The sequence below is a fragment of the Vipera berus genome (genome assembly GCF_964194415.1).
Source record: "Vipera berus genome assembly, chromosome: 1".
Taxonomy (NCBI): Eukaryota; Metazoa; Chordata; class Lepidosauria; order Squamata; family Viperidae; genus Vipera; species Vipera berus.
In genome coordinates this window covers 243,569,462-243,596,047 of record NC_138202.1, presented here as the reverse complement: position 1 = coordinate 243,596,047, position 26,586 = coordinate 243,569,462, and the positions used below count along the sequence as shown (strand labels likewise).

The following is a 26,586-nucleotide window of genomic DNA, read 5'->3' as shown; positions in this document are numbered from 1 at the left end:
ACCGGCAAAGGATTGCCAGCGGGCAACACCCAGGGGGAGGGCCTTCTCTGTGGGTGCGCCTGCCCTCTGGAACCAATTACCCGTAGTATTTATTTTTTATTTATTTTTATTTTAATCCCATTTATATCCCACCCTTCTCCGAAGACTCAGGGTGGTTTACAATCTAAGCACAAATCAAATGTGCTCAGCAATAGCCTTCATTCTATGCATATGCCTGCTTATTAGGGCTTTCGCCCCCCCCCCAAGCGGCATTATTACAAAGTCAGCTTATTGCCCCCAACAATCTGGGTCCTCATTTTACCTACCTCGGAAGGATGGAAGGCTGAGTCAACCTTGAGCCTGGTGGGATGCGAACCTGCAATAATTGCAGGCAGCTGGTGTTACTTAAGGAGGCATTACCCCACTGCTCCACCAAGGCTCTTGTAGTGCTTAGGACTGCTCCTGATTTTCGTTCGTTCCGCCGGGACCTGAAGACCTGGCTCTTTGAGCTTTCCGGCCAGGACTGAGGATTTTTTTAATTTTTTAACTTATTGTAATTGGGTTTTTAATCAGAGTTATAGGGGTTTTAGATTTTAATTAAGGAAAATTTAATCTATTTTAATTGTTATTAATTTTTGTATTGTAATGTTGTTTTAATTGCCTTGTGAACCACCCTGGGTCCTACGGGAGAAGGGCGGTATATAAGTTTAATAAATAATACTAATAATACTAATAATAATAATAATAACAATAATATGTCATTCTGATGTTTTCCAGTAAGCAGTTTCAGATAATTATGAAGTGCAAAAGTAAACATAACGTAATCAATTAACTTTACTGCTCAACAAAATATGAACACTGGGGCAGCATTTACAGAGCATTATCTCATGTCTAATTCTTTTCAGATGACAAGTTAATTTTTAACAGTGGAATGTTTCTGGGTTAACAAAGTCAGTTTTCAAGCACTTTTGTCAGTATTAATTAATGTGAATTAACTTAAAAAGTTATTAAACAGCTATGTCAAGTAAAAAACTGAGCAAGCCTGCAATTTAGATACAAGTTGAACAAGGTTCAAGATAAAATATTGTTAGGTTCTCACTAACTGTCCTATCAATAGTCTAGGAAAAGATGTTCCTAGTGTGTAATACTACTTCTCTTCCATTCTGAATGTCAATTCTCATCCTTAAGAGACCAGGCTAAGAAATCCATTTAGGAAAATAATATTAAGAGATGAATACTGAGTTGTTATTATGGTTTCCCCTTCCCTCCACTCCATCTGGAATTCTGAGAGTAATGAAATCCATTAACTTTACAGCCTAGCTTTTTCTTAATAAACAATTATTGCATTACATTCTACCTAAGACAGTGTTGTTCAGAAACCCAATTTAAAGTAAGATTTGTGCTCTGCCAGACATTGCCAAACTACAACTAGCATCGCACACAAGCAAGGGAATGTTCCCAACTTAACTAATATGGCTAGCTTCTTTGAAGAAAACCTTCTGCAGTTCATCAAAATGCTGTGGTTGAGAGGGGAAGCCTTGACAAGAATTTTGGAAAACCTGGTCTGGCCAGTCTGATAACTCCCTATACTATTGTCACAACTGGATTCTGTGACACAGGAGAAAAATCTCTCCAATGAGTTGCTTTTCCCCCCTGAAAATACAAGTTATTTCAAATGGTGGTTTAATCAAATCAAATGCTAGATATAACATGATAAAATTATTTTTTGTGCATGGTCAAACTGACCAACTTGGACAAGGCAATGAAGTGTAACTTTAATACATTTATACACAGTATTACAATGTCACAGTTGTACAAATAATTTATGATTTCTCTTCCAAGAACAGCTGTAGAAGATAAAAAGAAATTCCAGCATGTCAAGCATAGTAGAAAAAATTAAAAAGGCAGTTCATTTTAAATAATATCATAATCTGGTCTGGCAACAAACATTACATTATTATTGTTTAGGTGTAAAGTCTTCTAACATGCAATTTATAGTTCAACATGCAAAACTCTCAAAGTTTGTTTTTTAGCTACTGTCTCTTCCTCAATTGCAAATGAATATGTACATCTAAGAAAGTAGACATATTGCTTCAATCAGAAATCCATATAAATTAATTGTTGAATATTTAGAATATTAATTCAAAAGAGTGTAAGTTGCAAAGATGTTAAAAAGAAGTATACTGGATCAGTTGAAGAGTAAGTACAGTAAGCACTTGATATTTATTATAGAGACAATTGCTTAGATAAGTAGGTGCAGTATGTATGTATACTGTATATCTACATAGATACATATTTAGATAGATATAAAATCTATGAATAGGATTTCCTTGAGTAGGTATTCACAGAATTGCATTGTAAGGCTTGAACTGACACTATTACAGTTTTCCTTCCTTCCATTCAATGTCTAATTTTTGGTGACTGGACAAATTCCTAGTTTTCCTGACAAGGTTGTTTAGAAATGGTTTGCAATTTCATCTTTCCTAGGGCTAAGAAATAGTGACTGGATTAAGGTCACCCAGCTGGCTTTATACCCAAGGTGGAAGCAAAACTCCCAGTTTTTAGTCTGATGCTTTAACACTACTGGTTCTTATTATAAATATTAAAGGTAAAGGTTCCCCCGCACAAGCGTGCTAGTTGTTTCCAACTCTAGGGGCCGGTGCTCATCTCCATTTCAAAGCCAAAGAGCCAGTGCTTGTCCGAGGACGTCTCCGTGGTCATGTGGCTGGCATGACCTAGACACCAAAGGTGCACGGAACGCTGTTACCTTCCCACTGTAGTGGTCCCTATTTTTCTACTTGCATTTTTACGTGCTTTTGAACTGCTAGGTTGGCAGAAGCTGGGACGAGTAACAGGCGCTCACTCTGTTATGCGGCACTCGGGATTCGACCCACCAAACTGCCGACCTTCTGATCGACAAGCTCAGCGTCCTACCAAATACAAAGGCTGACTGACAGTATCAATATAAAACAAACAAATGACCACTTTCCAACTGATGCTTGTAATCTAAATAATGGAGCAGTTTAGCAATATAGTATTCTAGACTCTAGAGCAGGGGTGTCAAACTCAATTTCATTGAGGGCCGCATCAGCATTGTGGTTGCCCTTGGGGTGCCAGCTGGGTGTGGCCAGGGTGGGCATGACCTACTGGGTGGGCGTGGCTGGAATGCGTATAGCCTACTGGGTGGGCATGGCCAGCTCTACATCATTTGTGTCAAGGGTGCCTATGGGGTCCTGGGCAGGAGTGGGACAGATCTGAGGGTCTCTGGCAGAAGGAGATGGGACCAGGGAAGTGCCAAGGCATGGTCCACTGGAGGAGCTTCACTGTTCCTCTCAGGCCATGGGGGGGGGCTGGACAGTGGCACGGAGGTCAAATGCCTAGCCCAGCCCTCAAGCACCCACAGCACTAAGCCCAGCCCCACTTCCCCAAGGGCGCACCCAGCTGCACTTATGTCCTCCTCAAGGCTGCTGCTGCTGTGCTTGGTCTCCTTAGCCAGGTTGCTCATGATGGGTACGAGGGCAAAATCAAGAGGGAGGCCCATTCCCTCTCCATGTGAGGAGACCGGGCTTTGTATTCAAAGCTTCCTTAGCAATAGGGAGACCCCCCAGGATAGGCCAGGAGAGGGAGGCAAGGGAATGGTGAAAGGGCAGCAGGACTAAAGTAGGACTTCCCTCAGACCTTCCCTCTCCTTCCTTCCTTCCAAAGAACAGAGTGGTGGGAAAATATTTGAGATGAGGGAGGGAGAAAAACAGGCAAGAAACACAGCTGGGGAAATGTCATCCTTCGTGAGGAATGAAGAAATGCACCATTGCTTGGAAATGGCCAGCACATGGCCCTCACCTACTTCACATATCCAGCATGGTGGGCTCTATGGGAGGAGATGCCATGAGCAGCGTGAGAGTCGATGTTACCTGCACAATGCTGCCCAGCCCCTAGCCCAGGGGTCGGCAACCTGAAAAAGGAAAAGAGCCACTGGGAACCGGTTCCATCACACATAAAAAAAGTGGGAGCTGCGTGTGTGCGTCCATGCACGCGCATGCGCAAAAAATGTTTCGCGCATGCACAAAACGGGTTTAACTTGCGCATGCGTGGACGCGCGCGGTTGCCATTTTTTTTTAATGTGTGATGGAACCGGTTCCCGGTTGTGCGACGGTGACAGCCCGTCTGCAAAGCTGCCGCTTTCGGCAGCCTGCAAACGTGCTGCGGCAGCTTTCTCAAAGAGCGGCGCCACTGCCCATTCTGAGAGGTGCGCACGCACCTCTCCGAATGACCGTAGGTGCGCGCGCACCTCCCCAAATGTCAGCAGGTCTCCGTACCTCCGCACGAACGGGCAGCGGCTCCGCTTCTTGGGAAAGCTGCCGCGGCCCGTCTGCAAAGCTGCCGAAAGCGGCAGCTTTGCAAACGGGCCGCGGCAGCTTTCCCAAGAAGCGGCGCCGCTACCCATTCCGAGAGGTGCGCACGCACCTCTCCGAACGACCATAGGTGCGCGCACACCTCCCCAAACGTCGGCAGGTCTCCGTACCTCGGCGCGAACGGGCAGCGGCACCGCTTCTTGGGAAAGCTGCCGCGGCCCATCTGCAAAGCTGCCGAAAGCGGCAGCTTTGCAGACGGGCCGTGACAGCTTTCCCAAGAAGCGGCGCCGCTACCCATTCCGAGAGGTGCGCACGCACCTCTCCGAACGACCGTAGGTGCGCGCGCACCTCCCCAAACCTCACCAAATGTCGGCAGGTCTCCGGACGGCGGTGGCTTGGGAGAGGTGCATGCGCACTCTCCAAACCGCCGCCATCCCGTTTGCACAGCTGCCGTGTTCATCAATGTTTGACGAATGCGGCAGGTCTCCAGACGGGATGGTGGCGGTTTGGAGAGTGCGCGTGCACTCTCCAAACCGCCGCCATCCCGTTTGCACAGCTGCCGTGTTCGTCAATGTTTGACGAACGTGGCAGGTCTCCGGACGGGACGGCGGCGGCTTGGAGAGGTGCGCGCGCACCTCTGCCCTTCGGAAAGGTGCACGCGCACCTCTCGGAACGGACGGTGCCACTCTCCATTTGGAGAGGTGCGCGCGCACCACTTCCCGTTCGAAGAGGTGCACGCGCACCAAGCGACTGGGAGCCGCAGGAGACGGCTCAAAGAGCCGCATGCAGCTCCGGAGCCGCGGATTGCCGACCCGTGCCCTAGCCTGCCCAGTTTTGGCAGGTAGCGGGGTGCTCTACTCACAGTGCCGAGAGGCTGAGCCGGGTGGCATGAATCTGAAGCACAATGCTGCTCAACCCCTAGCCTGCCCGAAGTAGGCAGGACCATGTGCTAGCCACTTCCAGGCAATGGTCCATTTCTTCATTCCTCACAAAGGGTTATACTTCCCCAGCATGTGCCGAGGGGGCAATGCTGACATGGCATGGGCCGGTCCCTCACTTTTTCCAGATGGCCTTGTTGAGCTAAGACTGAATGTATTTCAGCCTAGATGACCACCATGAAATTGTACATTGGCTCCTGGCCAGCCTGGGCCGGGGCCAAGATAGCAGGGGCCGTTCTCTTACTGTTTACAAGATGGCTTCGCGGGCCATATGAAACCACTTCGCGGGCCACATCTGGCCCCCGGGCCTTGTGTTTGACATGTCTGCTCTAGAGCACCCTGAACAGCTCTAGATAGTGTTAATATAATACGGGAAGAATTAACCAATTTGTAACATGGAAGAAAAATATTAATCAACTATCTGAAAATGTTGCCAATAAGGGCAAGAGTTTGTATTACCTTATATTCGGACACAACTATCCCTTAGAATAAAGAATCAATGCTTGATACCTTTTTAAAAAACCAGTGTTTTATAATGTGTTCTTTTACAATAAATATTAATTTAGAAAACATGCTTTTAAAACAAGTTTTAATCATTTGTAATACTCTTTCATAGGATATCCCCTTTGCAAGAGGAAATGCCAACATTTTCTTTTCTCTTGGCTTTTCACTTCTCACCTGTTTATTTGCTTGTCACCAACAATACAAAAATGTAGTATTATTCCAAATACTTTAGAGGCCAAATCCATAGTATTAGCTACTTGGTGAATTATTATTTCAAGATGGCTGCTATTGTATTTCAGGTTATCACTTTGCTCTCAGCCAACGTATTTCACAGGACTGATTATGGTCCTGTTTGATGACTATATAAAATGATTCTGAAAGGGCTCAAAGTATTCTTATAGCAGGAAAAAAAGCCTAGATCTTTAAACTGGAGTAATTCATGTTTCTTTGCATGAAGAAGGAAGTGCTATTTTCCACACAAAGGAACAGAGTCATAATCAATTCTGCACTCTACTAATTTACTTTGTACTGCATCCATAACATAAATTTTGAAATAATTAATTTTCAAAATACAATTCTTCTAGTGCTTGACAATTAAGCAAATGGAATAGAGGAAACGTGTGTAGTTTTTAAAAAAATATTTTCTAAAGCATGGTAAACAAAAACCCAAAATAGTGCTTTATACTGTGCCTTTAGCAATAATAGAGAATCACCCATTCTCATTTAATTAGATACTTTCACAATATTTTTCCCCCTTGAATTTCAGTTTAATTGCTATGCCTGGTTACTTCTGCACTACACTGTGTAGTTCTTTGCATATGATTCCAAAAAGGCACTTTCTGAACATGCAAGTGTGCGAATGTACCACCTGCACACAACTCTTTAAAACAGTAACATCATTTCCTGGGTCCATACAGCTGACTTGAGGCTACTTTCACATTACTATCCAGTTTAAAACATCGTAATAGAATTGAATCTGAAGCACTGAACAATCCTATTATTTGAATAAATATTATACATTCTACTAAGAGAAATGCTTGATTCAAAAATTGTGCAGAACAAGAGTATAGGAATGTATTTCAGGTATGAAATATCAAGTGATTAAAACTAGCCTTCCAGGAAGGTTGAGAGATAATGGAAAATGTTGCATTTTGAATACTAAGCTCCATTTATGAGAATGTGTTTAAGAAAGCAAGTTATTTCTAATATTAAAAACCCAGGCACATCCTTCAAACAATGCCTAACCTTTGGTATCCCCTTTGCAAAAGTCATAACTCAATTACATGTAACTTAATAAAGTATATTAATTTTCCTGATGATTATGTTTTTTAGATTTTTATCTTGCCTTTATTTTTTTAGAAGGCAAGGCACAGAATATATCATATACTGCTTCTTCCTCTTATTTTCCCCTCAACAACTCTGTGAGGTGAGTTGGGCTGAGAGAGAGTGACTGGCCCAAAGTCACCCAGCCAGTTTTCATGCTTAAGGTGGGATTAGAACTCACAATCTCTTGCTTTCTAGGCCAGCACCTTAACCACTACACCAAGCTGGCTCTCCATATAAACTAAGCATGGCTCCCTCTGATATTAGAACAATCAGTACAGAAATAACCTTCAAAAAAAATCATACTAGCACTTGCAACAGTTCAAAAGTCTTAAGATACATCTTATGTTCAATCAGAATTACACCATGTAATTTTGTCTGAAATTAAGACAAATGACATAATTTTAGACAAAAATATTATTGCAAAAAATACATGGAGGTTTCAATATCTTTCCAATTATTAAAAATATTCCCTAGAATTAGATCAGTCCTGGACCTTCCATAGTTTTTTTTTAACATTGTAATATGCTACATTACTTCAGTATGATGCACATTCTCCTTCAATACCATTATCTGGTCCTTTTGCATTTCCAGGAACATTCAAATGACCTTCTTCTTTCAGTTTTGTTAGTCTGAAATCTTCTCTAACTTTTTCCAACACATCTGGCTTGAAAATAACATCCAAGGCAGTCATAGCTAAAGCTTTAGCTGCTCTCAAGGCATAGAACTGAGCGTCTTCTGATCCTAGGATAATCAAACCCATACAAGATAGAGATTTCATTTCAGTACAAGAGCTATGTAGTGTCTTTCCAAATATGAATAGAATTCTTTATTGGCCAAGTGTGGTTGAACACAAGAAATTTGTCTCTGATGCATGTCTCTTGGTGTACATATAAGTAATAGTGATAATCATAATCATAAACAACATGAAAATACATTCATCATAAATCATAAAATACACCACTATCATAAATCATAAGATGCAAAACTTAGTGATAGTCATAGAATTCTAGCTAAGCAAACAACATAAATCATACTAGGATACTAGAAAACAATATAAATTGTAAGATAAGAGGTTATAGACATAAGATGATAGGTAATAGGAAAGATGAGGAGTATTATAGTAATGCAGCTTTACTAAGTAGTTTGACAGTGTTTTAGGAATTAGTTGTTAAGCAGAGTGACAGCATGGGGAAAAAACTGTCCTTATGTTTAGTTGTTCTGGTGTATAATGCCCTATAGCATCGTCTTGAGAGAAGACATTGAAATAGTTTATGTCCAGGATCTGAGGGGTCTGTAGATATTTGATATTTAAACATCTGAAGGGATGTTTAAAACCATTTCCTTTTTAAAAGATTGCAGTCTCAATTCCACTGCAAATAGAGACTAAAGAATAGTCTTCTCTTACAGATGCAGAGGTATCTACCAATGTAAAATCCACATTGTTCAACTAAAAATGTATTTCTACATTTGCACTGAGTTGCATCCAGTATCTGTGAGAGAGAACTCTGCTCACAGGATGCTCTGGTTTGCCTGAATGGCCAGCAGATTTGGGACAAATGGATGCATCTACTTTAACACTTTAGTTGGCAAAAGCTGCCTTTCTCAGGTTCTGCCTTTGCTCCTCAACTTAGAAACCAAGGTGAAACCAAGATAATGGGTGTGGGAGTTACCAATTCCACATACTCATTTTATGTCCAGTTTAGAGCCAGCTGCTGTAAAGCCATCAGATCTGAGAAGAAAATTAATCCTTATTATGCACAGAATATAACTCTCAGTAACGGGTAGAAAGGAAATGCAAGTATAATCTGTATACATGAACTTAGCACCAAAATTAGGCACCCATCTCTATCCCTTCCTTTTACATCCTGAAATACTGGCCTCATTGGAGAGAATGACTGAAGAAGTTGGTAAAGAAGCCATGCTTTCTACCCAATAGAGAAGATATCTGGGTAGCTTCCTAGACCAAAGAAGATATTTTTCTTGTTTTCTTGGTAGAGATGTGCATCCTTGTCTGCTTTGGATCCCAATACTGCACACCTCTGGTCCTTACCATCAGTCTTGTTCTACCACTCTCAAAAGGCACTGGCTGTCATGACAGAATAATGTGATCACGCAGACTTGATTCCATGGGCATTTTGCCACACATTTTTGTGAAAGATATACACACTTTTAACTACTAACCTGCAGCTTTTGTATATTGCTCAGTATGGTTTAATGCATCAGAACCAATGTAAAAATAGGAGTGAATTCCAGGAACCACATAGCTAACATTTCCAAAGTCAGTAGAACCTAAAGAGAGCCAAAACATGTTTAGGTTTTGGAATATACCAGTCTACAAGGTGAAATATTATTGTATGGTTTAGCAAACGGAAGTATTATTAAAGGGTACAGCAAATAAAAATATTCAGCTCCCATATAGATCCTTTCCCACACACTAAGTACCAAGATGCATTTTTAATACATCAAATGTTAGGATTTCTAAGGTTTTGTCCCTCCATTTTAAGAACTTGGGAAATTGAAACAATGAGGAAACAAGAATCCTTGTTAAAAATCTTCCAACCCCTCATTACTGAGTGTATGGCCAGCCTACCATTCAGCATAAACAAACAGTGAATTTAGGTACAGAAGTTTGGTCATCCTGTCAATCAACATTAGGTGATACCTCCTTTGACAAAAGAAAACAGCTTACAAATGTTTTGGAAAGCCAGCTATTTTTGCTTTTTATCTGTTCTTGCTTTTGATTTTTTCCCCATTCTTCTTTATAGAATTTTTCTATCTTAGGAATATCCTTAAGTCAGATCTCATTCATGCATTGCATGTTTCAAAGGTCTCCACAGGTTTTTGATAATACTGATGTCTTGGGACTGTTTCTTGTAAAAAATGTCTTGATAATTCTGGATGTATGTTTCAGTATTTCTGAAATATGCAACATCTTTTCAGCTTCTTTGCTGACTGTGGGATATTAGCTTTTAAGATATATACATATTCATTAAACCCATTCTCAATTGCACAGTATTTTCTAGGTCACTGGCTTTCATACATCCTATAAGTATAATAAAGCCACACCCAGGTTTAACGGATGCCAAAATGTTTCAGACTTATTGAGATTTGCTTTGGCATAATTTAGGAGATGAAAAATGTGATGAGGTCAGAAGAATAGTTTCTTTTGACAACTCTCCCATCCAGATAATTGTTGTATGAACAATAGGTAAAGGTAAAGGTTCCCCCGCACATGTGTGCTAGTCGTTTCCGACTCTAGGGGCCGGTGCTCATCTCCGTTTCAAAGCCGAAGAGCCAGCGCTTGTCCGAGGACGTCTCTGTGGTCATGTGGCCAGCATGACTGGATGCCAAAGGCGCACAGAACACTGTTACCTTCCCACCGTAGTGGTCCCTATTTTTCTACTTGCATTTTTACGTGCTTTCGAACTGCTAGGTTGGCAGAAGCTGGGACGAGTAACAGGCGGTCACTCTGTTACACGGCACTCGGGATTCAACCCGCCAAACTGCCGACCTTCTGATCGACAGGCTCAGTGTCCTAACCTACTGAGCCACCACGTCTGAACAATATACGAGGGCAATTTGGAAATAAACCTCTGTCTGGTGACAGACACTCGCAGATACATAACTTTTATTATACACATTAGAAAACTACAACATTATTTTTCAACATAATCGCCATCCAAATTGAGGCACCTGTCATAACGTCTTACAAGGTTTGAAATTCCTTAGTATTCGCTTAGCGCCAAATCTGGACTATGGGAGAGTGATCAAAAACATCCCAATGGAACTGCTTCCAAAGTTCTTGGGTGCGTCTAGCAGTGTGCGGGTGAGCATTATTGTGAACCAACACCACACTGGAAGTCAGCATGCCCTGACGCTTGTTATGCATGGTTTGTCTGAGTTTTTGTAACATTTCACAGTAGACTTCTGAATTGATGGTCGAACCACACTCCATGAACTTCACTAGCAGTACTCCTTTGGCATCTTCATATTTGGCGGGATTTTTTATGGCACCACTTCTGGTGTGGTGTTGGTTCACAATAACGCTCATCCGCACATCACTAGATGCACCTAAGAACTTTTGAAGCAGTTCCGTCGGGATGTTTTTGATCCCACCCCCTCCATAGCCCAGATCTGGCACTGAGCAACTACTAAGAAATTTCAAACCTTGTAAGACATTATGACAAGTGCCTCAATTTGAATGGTGATTATGTCGAAAAGTAATGTTATGTTGTATTCTAATGTGTATAATAAAAGTTCTGTATCTGTGAGTGTCTGTCATTGATAACCAAACAGAGGTTTATTTCCGAATTGCCCTCATACTTCAATTAATCTGAGACAACTATTTCAGTGCTAACCAAACTTTGCACTAGAAAGTTTGCTGTGATCTGTGGATTTTCTTTGGCAGATCTGACTAGTTTGAGAGAAGCAAAGATTATTTTTGTATTTCAGACTTCAAAGTTCCATGTAACTTTCATATCTTAACTTTATTTCTTAAGTTGCTAGCTGAAAGTGTTTATAGGGTTTTTGTCTCGTTTTTTTTTAAAAAAAAGCCTTCTCCGCTTTGTTGAAGTAAACTATCTTCATTTTCAAATGCTCAGACAGCTGCTGAGGGACTTATAGTTGCTGAAAATAGAACAATGATAATCATCTGAGAGGTTAGATGGTCAATCTCCTTTTTGAGCTTTAAAAAATAATAATATAAAAGTATAAAATCAAGTGGATAGATGCCAAAACTTTTGTACTTATCATGTTCTCTTTTTAAAGATTTTGAATTTGAAAACAGCTGCATATATACAGTTGCAAGAAAAAGTATGTGAACCCTTTGGGATTACGTGGAATTTTGCATGAATTGGCCATAAAATGCGCTCTAAATGTCATGTAAGTCACAACAATAGAAAAACACAGTCTGCTTAAAATAATACTACACAAACATTAGCTGTTGTCATGTTTTAATTGAACATAAGATGGAAACATTCACAGTGCAGGGTGGGAAAAGTATGTGAACCCCTAGCCTAATGACTTCTCCAAGAGATAATTGGAGCCAGGAGTGAGCCAACCTTTACTCCAATCAGTGTGATGATATTGGATGTGTTGCTGACAGCTGTCCTGCCCTTTAAAAACACACACCTGTTTTGGGTTTACTGGTCTCAAGAAGCACTGTCTGATGTGAACCATGCCTCGCAGAAAAGAGCTCTCAGAAGACCTACGATCAAGAATTGCTGACTTGCATGAAGCTGGAAAGGGTTACAAAAGTATCTCCAAAAGCCTTGATGTTCATGTGTCCATGGTAAGACAGACTGTCTACAAATGGAGAAAGTTTAGCACTGTTGCTACTCTCCCTAGGCGTGGTCGTCCTGTAAAAATGACTGCAAGAGCACAGTGCATAATGCTTAATGAGGTAAAGAAGAATCATGGAGTGTCAGCTAAAGACCTACAGAAATCTCTGGCACATGCTAACATTTTTGTTGACACATCTACAATAAGGAAAACATTAAACAAGAATGGAGTACATGGGAGGACACCACAGAGGAAGCCATTGCTGTCCAAAAAAAATATTGCAGCACGTTTGAAGTTTACAAAAGAGCACCTGGATGTTCCACAGCACTACTGGCAAAATATACTGTGGACAGATGAAACCAAAATTGAGTTGTTTGGGAAAAACACACAACACTATGTGTGGAGAAAAAAAGGCACAGCACACCAACATTAAAACTTCATCCCCACTGTAAAACATGGCAGAGGGAGCATCATGGTTTGGGGCTGCTTTGCTGCCTCAGGGCCTGGACGGATTGTTGTCATTGATGAGAAAATGAATTCGTGTTTATCAGGACATTTTGCAGGAAAACGTACGACCATCTGTCCACCAACTGAAGCTCCGCAGAGGATGGGTGATGCAACAGGACAATGACCCAAAGCATACAAGTAATTCAACAAAACAATGGCTTCAACAGAACAGAATACGCCTTCTGGAGTGGCCCAGAGTCCTGACCTCAACCTGATTGAAATGCTGTGGCATGACCTTAAGAGAGCGATTCACACCAGACATCGCAATATTGCTACACTGAAACAGTTTTGTGAAGAGGAGTGGTCCAAAATTATTCCAGATCATTGTGCAGGTCTGATCTGCAACTACAGGAAACGTTTGGTTGAGGTTATTGCTGCCAAAGGAGGGTCAACCAGTTATTAAGTCCAAAGGTTCACATACTTTTTCCACCCTGCACTGTGAATGTTTCCATCTTATGTTCAATTAAAACATGACAACAGCTGTTTGTGTAGTATTATTTTAAGCAGACTGTGTTTTTCTATTGTTGTGACTTACATGACGTTTAGAGCGCATTTTATGGCCAATTCATGCAAAACTCCACGTAATCCCAAAGGGTTCACATACTTTTTCTTGCAACTGTATATAGTAAGCAGAATCCAAATCAGCAAAAGATATTAATTTTGTGCACCCTATAGAGATTTACATCTACTTCTGTTCAGTTATGTATTCATAGTATTTCTATTTGACCAAGGGTGCCATCCCTAAAGAAGTTATATTCTTGAAGAATCATTGGTGAAAGTGACACAGATGGCAAAATTAACTTATTAGAATAAAATCAAAATTTATTAATGACTTGAAACCCCTTATGGACATTTTGCTCAAATAAAAAAGAAAAATGAAGTTGTGATTTAAGGCTTTGAATATTAGAAAGGATAGTTTATGGAAAGAAGGAAATTATGATGCAACTGTAGAGAGGGCAAAATATAAATGCATTTATAACTGCTGTCAGAAAGCTCAGAACTCATTTATAATGCTTTCATCTTGTTTTATTTCTTTTTCTATTTTCTTTCTTATTCACTATTCTTGTCTTTTCTAAGATTTGTAATGTTTTTAAATTTGTTTAAAAATTCTTCAATACAAATTGTATTTTAAAAAGGGGGTTATATACTTACCTGTTAACTCATTTAAGTTGTCATCAGAAATGAAGTCTATGCCAAGCTTCTTGCCATTTTCTTTGTAAATTTTTTGTAGAGTCTTATTAGGAAGCACATTGTAGAAATCATTTTCACTATCTTCTAATTCCACCTAGACAAAAAAAAAATTGTGGAAATATCAGGCCATAGGAAATAAAGAGTTCATTATTCAATCCTAGGCACATTTCACTCAGAAATCAACCCTAGTATACTCAAAATAACAATAAAATTTAAATCTTCTGCACAAGTACTTAAAATTAAATCATAGTTAATAGAATTGGATTTATACTGTAGTAAACATATAAGAAATTATTGCTTTATTTGTAACTGATTAGGGCTAATCCACCCTTTTTATCCTATAGGGATAAAAATTGTCAGATTGTGAGAATTGTGGTTCCTTCCAAAATGGCACCTGCCTCGTAATGGTATAAAGTAGCTTCTGCTGCTTCCAAAATGGCATCCACTCTGAGATGCAATGATGTGGTCTCTCTATAGGAAAGCCATGTATCGAATCAGTTGCTTTTCTTTCCAAAAGGTGATCTTCAGATATCGCCTTTCAGAAAGAAAATCAGCCGATCAGCTGCATGGCCTTCCTATATTGAGGCCACATGGTGCCACCATAGAAGCAGATGCCATTTTGGAAACAGTTGAAATTCTCAGATCATGAAAACTGCAGCCAATTTCAAAATTCTCTTCCGGGGTAGCACCATGAGGCTTCTATATAGGAAGGACTTGCAGCATATTGGCTGTTTTTTCTAGGAAAAGGGGATCTTCAGAAAAGTTAAGTGGAGCAAAGTGTGATGGGGGGAGGAGACCCAGTGGTGTAAGAAGATTGGAAGTAGGCCGTAGGGACCTAGTAGGGTGGGGGTAGGGGAAAGATGGGCGGGTGAGGCAGCTGCAGCATCCTTGTGGTCAGTCACACAGATTGCCAAGCACCTGAATTTTATTCATGTGATGATGGAAACGTTACAGTGGCCACAACTTTGGGTATATAGGTTGTCAATCACATCATTCAGTATTGTCATAATTTTGAATGATTACTGAACAAATGTTAAGTCAAGGACTATCTGAATGTAAAATAATGGAAATTGTAGCTACTAGCTAAATAATTGATAATAAATTATGATTTTGCCAAAACTGATACAATTAATTATAGCAGTTACAGGACACTTTTAGCTATCTCTTCCCTACATTCTAGTTTTGATCAGTACTTGAACTATTCACAAATACCATTATACAAAAGGCAAACTTTACATTGCACTGCTATTCTTTCAGCTCAAATAATCCATGTTTTAATTTATTTGAAAAAAAATCAGCTTATATCATGTTAGAAAAGTTATCTAGCAGTCTTACTCCACAACCAGTTGCTAGAGCTGCAGCTTTAAAACAATTCTCTGCTTTTTCCTTTAAGGTAGAGAGTTCCCTTAAGGAAGGAGCACGCAAGTAAAATTCTAATTCAGTGTAAGAAGGGATGATATTAGGCTTCACACCTCCATTCTTTATTATACCTACAACAAAGAAGAAACAGGTAATTGAAATTAGTTTGGCACCTAGGTTTTCTGAGGCTTACTGTAAAACAGCTAAACAGAAAAGTCATGTTATTTAAACACTTGATCCAAGGCTCTCTGCTTCGTCAGATTAATGAGAACTCACAGTGAAGACACTCTGGCAACAATGGACATCTGAATTCCAAAATCAGAAACTTCAATTTTCTGCTGTATTCCTCTGTTAATTATTTGTTGGTCTTAAAATTGAAAAAAAAGTCTCATCCTATACCAAGCACAGCTATACAAGAAATATCAAGCAGAAGCTGAATATGTTTACAGCTTATTAGGAAGAAATTAAGATAAAACCATCCTTTCATATTTTAATTCTTCGGGCCTCAACTTTGGATTAAAACTGAACAATTTAAAATGTCATATTTAGTTTGGCATCCGTATCAGTGTATTTTCAAATACACATTTCTATTTTTTTTGTTCAATATATTTATGTTATAAAGAAGAACAGTGCTAACATATTTTTCCATTATACCTGCTGATTACAAGTTCAGCCAAGGACATTCATGATATATTACACATCTATATTACACCCCTGACTCTTTTCCAGACCTGATTATGTACCATGGTGAAATGTAGGTGTGTGTGTGTTTATGTGTTCATGCACGCACGTGCATATATACACTTGTTTTTATTTACTTAATTCTAACATATACCCCAAGAAAAAACAGTTAATGCCAAATAGTTTCAAGAGTAGGAGTTACTTTATACATGCCTGTTCCGATTTGAAAGCATGACTTAATCTCATATTTACTCACTTTAGTATAGAAACAATTTAGTCACGAAACTAAAATATATAATAATTGAAGTATTATTAAAATCAAAATTCATAATGCATGGTAATAAACATATTCCAATCGGGAAGAAATACTGAAATCTGCCATGACACACCTGATATATCTATAATTTAGTTTCCGATTATTTATCTTTCAACAAAAGAGACTTTTGATTTGCATATATGTATAACTTTGTATTCCACCTCTGTTTCTTACATCCAGATATTTTTGGCTGCATGTTTTGAAGATTTTTTCTATTTTTTTCTCCAGATGTGTTTCACTTTCAGAGCAGGCAACTAAATTTCATTTTTGATGTGTGGCATTGTGCCCACAGTAAAAAAAATGACAATAAAGGTTATCTTATCTTAGATGCGCCCCATGTTTTTCTGTGGGAAATCACTGTAATTCTAACTCCAATAAGTTTAATCTATTTTCTCTCCTATTGAACACTACAGTAATTCATAGGCAAATAAATTTGGTTCTAGGACAACTCGGCGCAGGCAGCTGGGTTCAGCCTCCTCACCACCAAGTCCACTCGTCAACTCATTGCTGCCATGTTATTGCATGACAACTCAACCTGGACAATTTGTTGTGGGAACAACTAGCTGTGGGTGCGCAGATGGAGAACCAGAGGGGGTGTGTGAGTGAGCGAGCAAGGAGATGCAGCAGGGCAGGTGGTGGTAGTAGTGGGCGGAGTGGTGGGTGGGAAGGAGGTGGCAGCCAGGGGCTTCCCATTCTCACAACCACTGCAGCTGCCACCATTGCTTCGCCCTTCCAGCTGGGCAAGGCAAGGCAAGGGCAGCAGTGAAGGTGAAGTCAGGGACAGGTGGTGGCTTCACCTCGCCCACCGCTGCTGCTGTCCCCTCTGTTTAATTGCAGGGGTGAGGGCTTCTGCCCCGCTGGGTATTGAGTCAGAGCAGGCACTGGGGCATACGAGCGTTTGCAGAGCACCAGGGTCAAGGAATGTTAAGGTAGCCATGAGTTCTTTCCCTTGCCTGGGAAGAGCCAGGGTTAGAATTCCGCAGCCATTATGAAGAGATTTTAGAGGAGCTGGATAGAGCGTTGCAGCAACATTTCCTCCAAAGCCAGGTGAATGATTTCATGGTATTTCTGATCATGAGCAGAGTGTGTTTCTCTAGGACAGAAGGAATAATAATAGGAAGGGGAAGTCTTCCTGAGCTCAAATTTCTTGACTGGAGTATCACTAATGGCATTTTCTCCCTGGGCTCAGCACCCCTTTACACCTGCACCCTCTTCCAGATCCACCTGCCACCAGCACGGATGAGACCAGGTTGGCAGTCTCTAGTCGGGCTCCTCAGGACCAAATCACCTGCTCTGCGGAGAAGGCAAAGGGAGAAGCCAAAAGGTGGTTGGGCCAATGAGTCAAACCATGGCCTCCCTAAAGTTGAAATCCAATTTATAAATTCAGATCTTCCTGCTTTGCCCTGCCTGCTTTCCAAAGGAACAAAATACTCGCAGTCCCCTCTAAGCAGCAGGTGTAGTTGTCGCGTCTTGTTCCACTCCTTTTGGAGCGAAGACGTCCTGGGAGCGGAGAAAGCCTGGGCTCCGAGGGGGCTCACCCTGTTATCCCCCAAACTACTTGGGAGAAGTAGTTTATGATAAGAAGGTAGACAGGGCTTTTAAATCCCATATTCTTAGAAGTGCTTTATTGCGTGTCTGGAAAAAGTATTATAAGTTAAATTATAAAATACCGATTTTGGGAATTCCTGGACACGCGATAGAGGGTGTATCTATGGGAGTGAGTATGGATATGGTTTCTTATAAGGAACTACTTAGATTGCAAGGGAATGATTGGCAACTTAAACCAGTAGAGGAGTTAAGACAAGAAAACATAAGTTACTCTTGGTTTCAATATACCCAATTGAAAGCTAGGTGGAAGTCAGATCAAAAGGTTGGCATCACAACTACAGATCAAAATTTAGTAAAGCAAATTAGAGATTCAAATTGTGCACATATAAAGAGGATATATAATGCTTTAATTGAATTGGATTCGGAAACGGAACTGGTTAAAGACTGCATGATAAAAGTGGGCACAAAATATTCAGGAACCAATTTCGTTGGACACCTGGGAGATAATTTTGGTCAGAAATGTTAAATTTACCCAGGCTCAAAATTTAAGAGAAAATTTTTATAAAATGTTTTATAGATGGCATCTGGATCCCAAGAAGCTGTCCAACATGTATCCTAATGTACAGTCTAAATGCTGGAGGTGTGGTAGTTTAGAAGCTACCTATTTTCACATGTGGTGGACTTGTAGAAATATAAAAGCTTTTTGGATTAAAATTTGGTGGAACATTCAAAAGATTTTTAAGAGAAAGATAAAGTTTTCCCCGCAATTGTTTTTATTGGGCATTGTTGTAGATTGTGATGTTAAAGAAACTAACTTGATGTTGAACATGATAACGGCAGCACGGTTACTGGTGGGACAATATTGGAAGAAGGATAGTTTGCCCACTGTAGAAGAATGGGTGTTTAAAGTTTCGAATCTTGCAGAAATGTCTAAGATTTCTGCTTATCTGAAGGATCATTCACAGGAAAGATATATTTCAGTTTGGAGGAGATGGATAAATTATATTCAAAACAAATATGGGACTAAAAAGTACCATTTAGCTTATGAGTAGATTTTAGTGGGATATTGTTATTGGTACGTTGTTTGTAGTTATGTTAAAAGAGAGTTAAAGCGCATTATGAATTTGGTTAATTGTATATTATGCATAATTTTTATTTAGAATATGATTATTGTAACTATAATCCTGTATTTAGCTCTGGGAAGTGGGGGGGGGGAAGTGGGTGGGTTTGGGGTGGGAGGGATTTGGGGATATATTGTAAAATTTTGTTTTTGTAAAACTCTTTAATAAAAAAAAACAAAAAACCATGGCCTCCCTAGATGTGCTGCAGAAGGCAACCCTCCTCACCTAACCCGGCTAACACATCTGCCAGGTTGGAAGAAAAAGAGATTCCAATTGGCGGAGGCTATCCAGCTACAATTCACCTATAATAACTCTATTATGATCAACCTAACATGGACCCAAAATGGACAGAAGGAAAAGAAATAGTATCAGCACAGATTTGCACCTGGAAAAAGAGAGTTTCATAGCAATATTTACAGATTTCCTCGAAGTCCCCCACCAACTTCCATGCAATTTTGAGGAGGTGGATCACCTGGGGGACAAAACACACCATCACTTACTCTTTCCTGCAGCATTAGTGAACTGTACAGATTACTGTTTGAAGGGAGCAGTACATAAATTGAAGAAAATTTAAATTAATGATCTCTGCCTAAGATTTCAGCAGCTATGTCATTCTAATTTAAGAGAGCAAGACATGAAACCTTCACAAAGCAGAAACTGGGTGGATGAAATACAGAAAAGAAACAATTGTCCGGAAAAGGAGATAATTTGCCTCCACCGATAAGTCACTAAATAAATGTTTTATCTGGATCAAAATAGATGTCAAGACCCTTATTATATATGTTGTAATATTCTGAAAGGAACACCCCAACAACTGGAAATAAAATCCAAGTATTCTATTAAAACAAGATCAAATGGCATGGATAAATGGTGATTAAAATACCCTAAGGACAATATTGGGAAAAACAAATTATTTATTTCTTAACCGAGAATCTTTTGCTTTTTATATAATTTATGAGAGGTTTTTATATATCGTATTTAAGGAAACCATATGGATTCTATTTAACTCCATTTTTCATATTATTATTAAATATGGTATCAGCTATTAGGTATGCCATATATTGCACATAATAACTTCATTTTTAAAAAATCCACAATAATTACCTTTGGGATGCAAGATAATTGAGTCTCTTTCAAGAAATGTCCTTAAATTAAGCATTTATAATAAAATTACCGATTTCACAATGATTATTTCTAAATGCATATAAATGTATTTCTTTATATTTCTAGAAAATGAATGCAAGTTCTTTCTAGGTTAAAGGCCATATTTAGTTTTTGAATTAAACTAACTTCAGAATGTTGGATTAAAGCTACATTTTTATTTTATTTACATTTAATTAAAATTAAATACACTAATTTAATTTTATACTCTGAAAATGTGAATTTAATGATTATTTAAAAGCTAATTTAAAAGAGCCTTGGTAGAGCAGTGGGCTGATGCCTCCTTAAGTAACACCAGCTGCCTGCAATTAGTGCAGGTTCGCATCCCACCAGGCTCAAGGTTGACTCAGCCTTCCATCCTTCCGAGGTAGGTAAAATGAGGACCCAGATTGTTGGGGGCAATTAAGCTGACTTTGTAATAATGCCGCTTGGGGTGTGTGTGAAAGCCCTAATAAGCAGGCATATACATAGAATGAAGGCTACTGCTAAGCTTGTAAGCCGCCCTGAGTCTTCGGAGAAGGGCGGGATATAAATGTAATAAATAAATAAATAAATAAATAAATAAATAAATAAATAAATAAAAATAAATAAATAAATAAATAAATTGATAGCATTAGCTGCTTCACATTTTCATATGAAAAGCAGAGTTTTTACCACTATGCATTTAATACATTGGAATAATTAAAACTAATAAACATAAGCAGCTGTTGATTTTGTAACATTAGCATGTCAGATAGAACACATTTGCTTGATCAGTTTCTGATATAACTTGTTGGACATAAGAGTGAAGGAAGGTCTCACCATGTACTCTCCATGTCGGTTTCATTTGCTGTCTTAAAAGGGACAGATTGTTGTATGCAAGTACAGCAGCATCTAATGCATTTAGTCCTTCCCAAGGGTAAGCAGCTGCATGAGAAGTTTTTCCATAGTATTTCACAGTCACACTAGGAAATAAAAGTCATCACTTGTTTTTAAACAATTTTAAAGGAAAAAAATCCCTTTGGATTCATTTCATGAAAATAATTTTAAGGAGATTTAAGTGCATGCTGCATTCTATGGCATTACTCCAAAGCTCTACAAAGATCTGAAATAGCAAGTGAACCCAAGGTTATGAATGGAAGGTGATAGAGAGCTTCCATAGTCAAAGCTAATCTTTGGCAATGCAAAAATTAGATCTCTAAAACAGATATATCAGAGAACTGATATAGCACATAAAATTAAGCTTGGAAGAAATTAGTGAATTAGTACCTAAAACCTTTAGCAAAACCACTTAAAAAGAACATTTAAACATGTATGAACTGTAAGATGAAAATATCCTCTGGTTAAGGTTTATCTTCTCTACTCGCTTTTTCTATGGTAACTTTGCTTACATGAAGGCAGGACTTGTTTAATCCATGAGTTATTGTTTAAGCCAGAGCCTATCTAAAACATAAGCAAAATAAATATGGTTTGTTTGGTCAAATGTGGTTTGTTTCCCTCAATACTTCTTGGCCGGTATCCAATGCAGAGCAAACCCAGATAAGACTAACTCATTTGCTGACCCTAGGACAGGAAAATGAACACATCTCACTAATGTTTACTATTATATGCTAACCCAGAAATAATTTCTAGTCAGGAAAAAAATGTTTTACAGAACACAATACACCTGCACTAGAAGTGTAGTTATACAGATTAATTTCTCAGAGTCATTCAGATAAAGAAATCTATTTGTCATTATTTCTTAGAAAGTATATGGTACTAGGATTCTGTGTTACAAATGTAATTGTTCTAAACTAGAAATCCAATGCTGGCTCATTTGAGAAGCAAATGAGAAATAACTTTCTATAAAATGATTGATAAGTATAAGGAACGTGTAGAGAGCAAGGAGGATGACCTTGATGGATATATAAACTCTGTTGCCTAAACCAGGGGTCCCCAACTTGTGGTCCACGGCCCACTACTGGGCCGTGGCTTGCTGGCCACTGGGCCATGGACCATACTGGACAGTGTGTATACCCCCACTCGCGCTAGCGCTGCTATGGGAATAGGTGTCGCTGCTATGCAAATGAGGCGCAGCACAGTGCAAAAACGGGCTGCCGTGCAGCAAAACTGGCAGTGCTAGCGCCCATGCAGCAAAAAGGGGCGGTGCTAGCGAGTGTCATGAGGGCGCTAGCGCCAACCCATTTGCGGTGCACGTGCTCGTGGCCCCATTTGTGTGTTTGTGTGCGCATAAAATACTTCCCCCTCCCTTTCCCTCCGGTCCACCCACCTAGAAAGGTTGGAGATCTCTGGCCTAAACAACCAGGGCCAAAGCATTTTTAAACTTCAGAAAGTCCAAATGATTTTATAGCAAATTTCAACTTAAGAAGTTTTAGGCTTCCTGTGGCTTCTTGGTCTGGTCCACCTGGTGGAGCTGACATATCCTTATCATGCATCTGAATGATAGTACTTTTGGTACTTTTTGCAATATATTATCTTGCCTACAAACTACAAATATTATTAGTATTTAATAACTATAATGATGCTGATCAATTGTTACACTTTGAGAAAAAATTCAACTTCTAAGAAATCATCACTGCAAGACTAAGATATATCTAACAAAAACACCTGCAATTTGCTTCACTTACCAAGTCCAAGAGAATACTAGACTATGAAAAACCACCATCTACGTTATTGCACTACTTTTTTTCTTCCACTCAATAAGGTTTGATAATCTTGGAGACTGCCTGGATAAGTCCCTGCAGTTTTCTTGGCTCAGCTTTTCAGAAGTGCTTTGCCATTATCTTTTTCTTAGGGTTGAGAGAAAGTGACTAGCCCAAGAATACCCAGCTGGCTTTTTACCCAAGTCAGATTAAAATCCACGGTCTCCATGTTTCTAGTCTGATGCTTTAACCACTGCACTAAATTGTCTCTCATTACACTATTAGAGACATATGAACATCTTGTGACTTTCAGAGCCATATAAAATAAACCTTGTTAACTTTAAAGAATAAAATTGTAGTATGCTTTGTTTTCACTGCAGCATTTTCCACATATTAGTAATTGTTGTTTTAACCATTCAGTTGTGCCCGACTCTTGGTGACTTTATAGGCAAGTGCTCTCCATGCTACCCTGTCAGACACAGCTTCTTTCCGTTGTTGGATGCTCATCTTTGTATCAGTTTTGATATTATCAAGCCAGCATGTTCTTTGTTGTCTCTTCTTCTTGTTCCATTAACCATTTCTAGCATCACTGACTTCTCAATGATGATTCATGTCATTAATACCAGAAGTTTAGCAGAGGGCTGATAATCAAAGGTATTAACAGAGGGATAATTCTGGTCTGTAGACTTTCAGAAGCATGTTGAAATACTAAAAGAGGAAAGCTCCACTATATCCAAGTTAAAACAATGCCAAAACTTTTATGATTCTACATGAGCTTGATTTGGGGGGATAAGGAAAGATACAAAGAAAAATGAAAATAAATATAAGATTAACACTGTATCATCTAAATTTGAGTTATGATATTCAATTCTGTATTATAGGTAAACATCAGATCCAATTTCCTGAGTGGTTTTGTAATGAACGTCATAGCTCGTTGAAACGAATTCTTTAAAGAATCATGTGAAGACGTATTATGAAATAAGAACTCTATTAAGCAATTCAAATGTTTTAAATACTCAGTACTATCTGTAGTACCAATTATAGTACAGCTGCATGTCACATGAGAGAAAGTAGTTATCTGAAAATACTGAAAAAATGACATGACAAAAAAATGACATGACTTGTTGCAACCTCTATAATGATGAACTTTCATAAACTTATAAAAATGGTTGCCTAACTAAAATAAAATAAAATATTTGACTGCTTGATATTTACACATTCATACAAAATTACAATATAAAAATATGCAGATTAAATTAATACTACATATTTCAGATATACCTGATAACTGAACTCTCCCGATTTCCTACTATTTTATTTTACTTTAATTTTACATGTAATAGATTACCAAAGAAGTTACTGAAAAGTTACAAAACAGGATGTCATATGTGATAGTATTTTCCTTATTTCACAATTACTTTAATATTTCTAAGTATATGGCCAAACAAAACTTAGCCAATAAGCAAAGATGGACCATTGTAAATAAGCAAACTTTGGAGAGAAAGGAATTTCATTGCCCTGCTCTGGGATAACAAGAATGTGGGAGCCATTGGTATTTACTAGATCTCTGGATAATATATAATACTGGAGTTTATAGAGAATCAGCAGAGGAATCATCAGGAATGTATGCAAGGTTGTGTACATGTGATTGGATCAAAAAAGTCAAAATGGTAGACATGCCCTTACAGTCAAAGCCCTGCACCTTTGTACAACTGGTGGGACATACAAATTCTGCAATTATGCCCACTATTTTACTTTTTTTTACATCCTCATAACTGCAGATGTCCCTGTAAAACAGTAATGGTTGCTCCATTTTCTAAATGTTTATATTGGTCAATACTACTGGGCCCAACCTACACAGTTACACTGCTTAAAAATGAGAAAATAAAAAAACCCTCAGAAAGCAACAGTACAGCCAAGTAATTACAGGTAATTCTTAGACCACAGTTGGTATTGGAACTTGCTTTGCTAAGTAATGCAGTTATTAAATAAGTGGCACCCAATTTTATGAACTTTTCGCCATAGTCCTTAAGTGAATCTGACTTTCCCTATTATTTCAGTTGTTGGAAACCCACTGAGAAGGTTGCAAATGGTGATCATTGACGCTAGGATCTGTAACTGTTGTAAATACATGACATTTGCCAAGTATCAATTTTTGATCATGCGACCATGGGGACTCTGACAATTGTAAGTATGACGACTGGTAGTCACTTTTTCCAGAACCATATTTTGGAACAGCCATTAAACAAATAGTCATAAATCAAGGACTTATTTTTTGTAGAAGCGGTTTCTGAAAATGCTTACCCCGTGTTTTAGCAAAACAACTCAGAGCCCTGGGTAAGCTATGGTTGCTTTTGCTTATCATAGATATTGTTCCTTCCTCTCTGGAGGAGTCAAAAGTTTGGCATTCTGCCTCCTTCAAATATTAAGATAACAACACTGAAGACGTGAGTTATTGGAAATGGTGGCAACTGTTCTTTCTGACCACTGCTGTTTACCTAGGATCATGAATATCCACCATGAGTAGGACCAAATGCCATGAGCAGGAGCAAGAAGAATTCAGGCAAAGACACTGTTGCTACAAATGTCAGTCAGTACAAAAAAATGTATTACCATCATCCTATCCATGCATTCATTTTAATAATACGCTCTAAGCCAATAATAACTGATACATGGATTTCTAATGTCCCTTTCTGCATTATGTACTATTTTCTTCCCAAGGAGACCTTTCAGGATATTATATATACTGAGCACAGAACAGTTTTTGCAGAAAAATGAAGCAGAAATTCTTATAGTTCTGCTGAACTCCATGTGTTGCATGTTGCTCACGAACTGACACAAAGGAAGAAAGAGGATTGAACTAATAGATCTCAAAAAAAAAAATTAGAAGGGGATCAAAGGGCAACAGACCCTTTTTCAGAAACTTATCAACAAAGCTTTCCCACCGCCTTTGTACTCACTCATGTTCTGCAATATCAGGTAAAAAAGCTGCATCTTCTTGAGAGGGATGAGCCATGAAAACAACATCTAAACTATCAAAAACCCCAGCTTTAATTAAGTCTATTTTGCCTCCTCCATCTTCTTCAGCAGGGGTACCCAGCACTGTGACCTAAAACGAGAAGGTGACACGACATCAGGGTCTGGAAAAACAACAACAACAACAAAATCGCGCCAAAGGAAACCCAGCCAGGGAAGCCTGTTGACTGGGCGTGCTGCTCTCTTGAACACTGCTCTCAGACTGAGAATATTCTGAAAATGCGTAACTTTCTCGATGAAAATAGAGAGATTTACACACACAAAAAAAGGAGGGTGGGGAGATATGCTCAAAATCTGAGGACCCAGATTGTTGGGGGCAATTAAGCTGACTTTGTAATAATGCCGGTTGGGGGTGTGTGTGAAAGCCCTAATAAGCAGGCATATACATAGAATGAAGGCTACTGCTAAGCTTGTAAGCCGCCCTGAGTCTTCGGAGAAGGGCGGGATATAAATGGAATTAAAATAAATAAATAAAATAAATATACATAGAATGAAGGCTACTGCTAAGCTTGTAAGCCGCCCTGAGTCTTCGGAGAAGGGCGGGATATAAATGGAATTAAAATAAAAATAAAAATAAAAAAAATCTAAAGTTAGCACTTCATAATCCCGTCCGCTGCCTAGGCACTAAAACCACGGAGGGCGGCGAAGAGGACCAAGATGCCAGCT

At 39.2% G+C, this 26,586-nt stretch overlaps 1 protein-coding gene across 4 annotated transcripts in view; it reads right to left on the bottom strand.

The window, feature by feature from the left end:
- PM20D2 (peptidase M20 domain containing 2) overlaps positions 1 to 26,586 on the bottom strand; it is a 41,183-nt gene that overhangs the window by 13,849 nt on the left and 748 nt on the right. The window contains exons 2-8 of one of the 4 annotated variants that reach the window (XM_081328679.1): positions 25,845 to 25,993; positions 21,065 to 21,207; positions 15,413 to 15,567; positions 14,039 to 14,171; positions 9,281 to 9,388; positions 7,664 to 7,840; positions 800 to 1,826 (exon numbers count right to left, since the gene is read on the bottom strand). In XM_081328679.1, coding sequence (XP_081184805.1) covers positions 1,699 to 1,826; positions 7,664 to 7,840; positions 9,281 to 9,388; positions 14,039 to 14,171; positions 15,413 to 15,567; positions 21,065 to 21,207; positions 25,845 to 25,993 — 993 coding nt within the window. In that variant the 3' untranslated portion in view covers positions 800 to 1,698. Of the gene's footprint in view, positions 1 to 799; positions 1,827 to 7,633; positions 7,841 to 8,782; positions 8,829 to 9,280; positions 9,389 to 14,038; positions 14,172 to 15,412; positions 15,568 to 21,064; positions 21,208 to 25,844; positions 25,994 to 26,586 lie in introns of those variants that run through there. The other 3 variants (XM_081328680.1, XM_081328682.1, XM_081328681.1) reach the window with 3 other exon arrangements.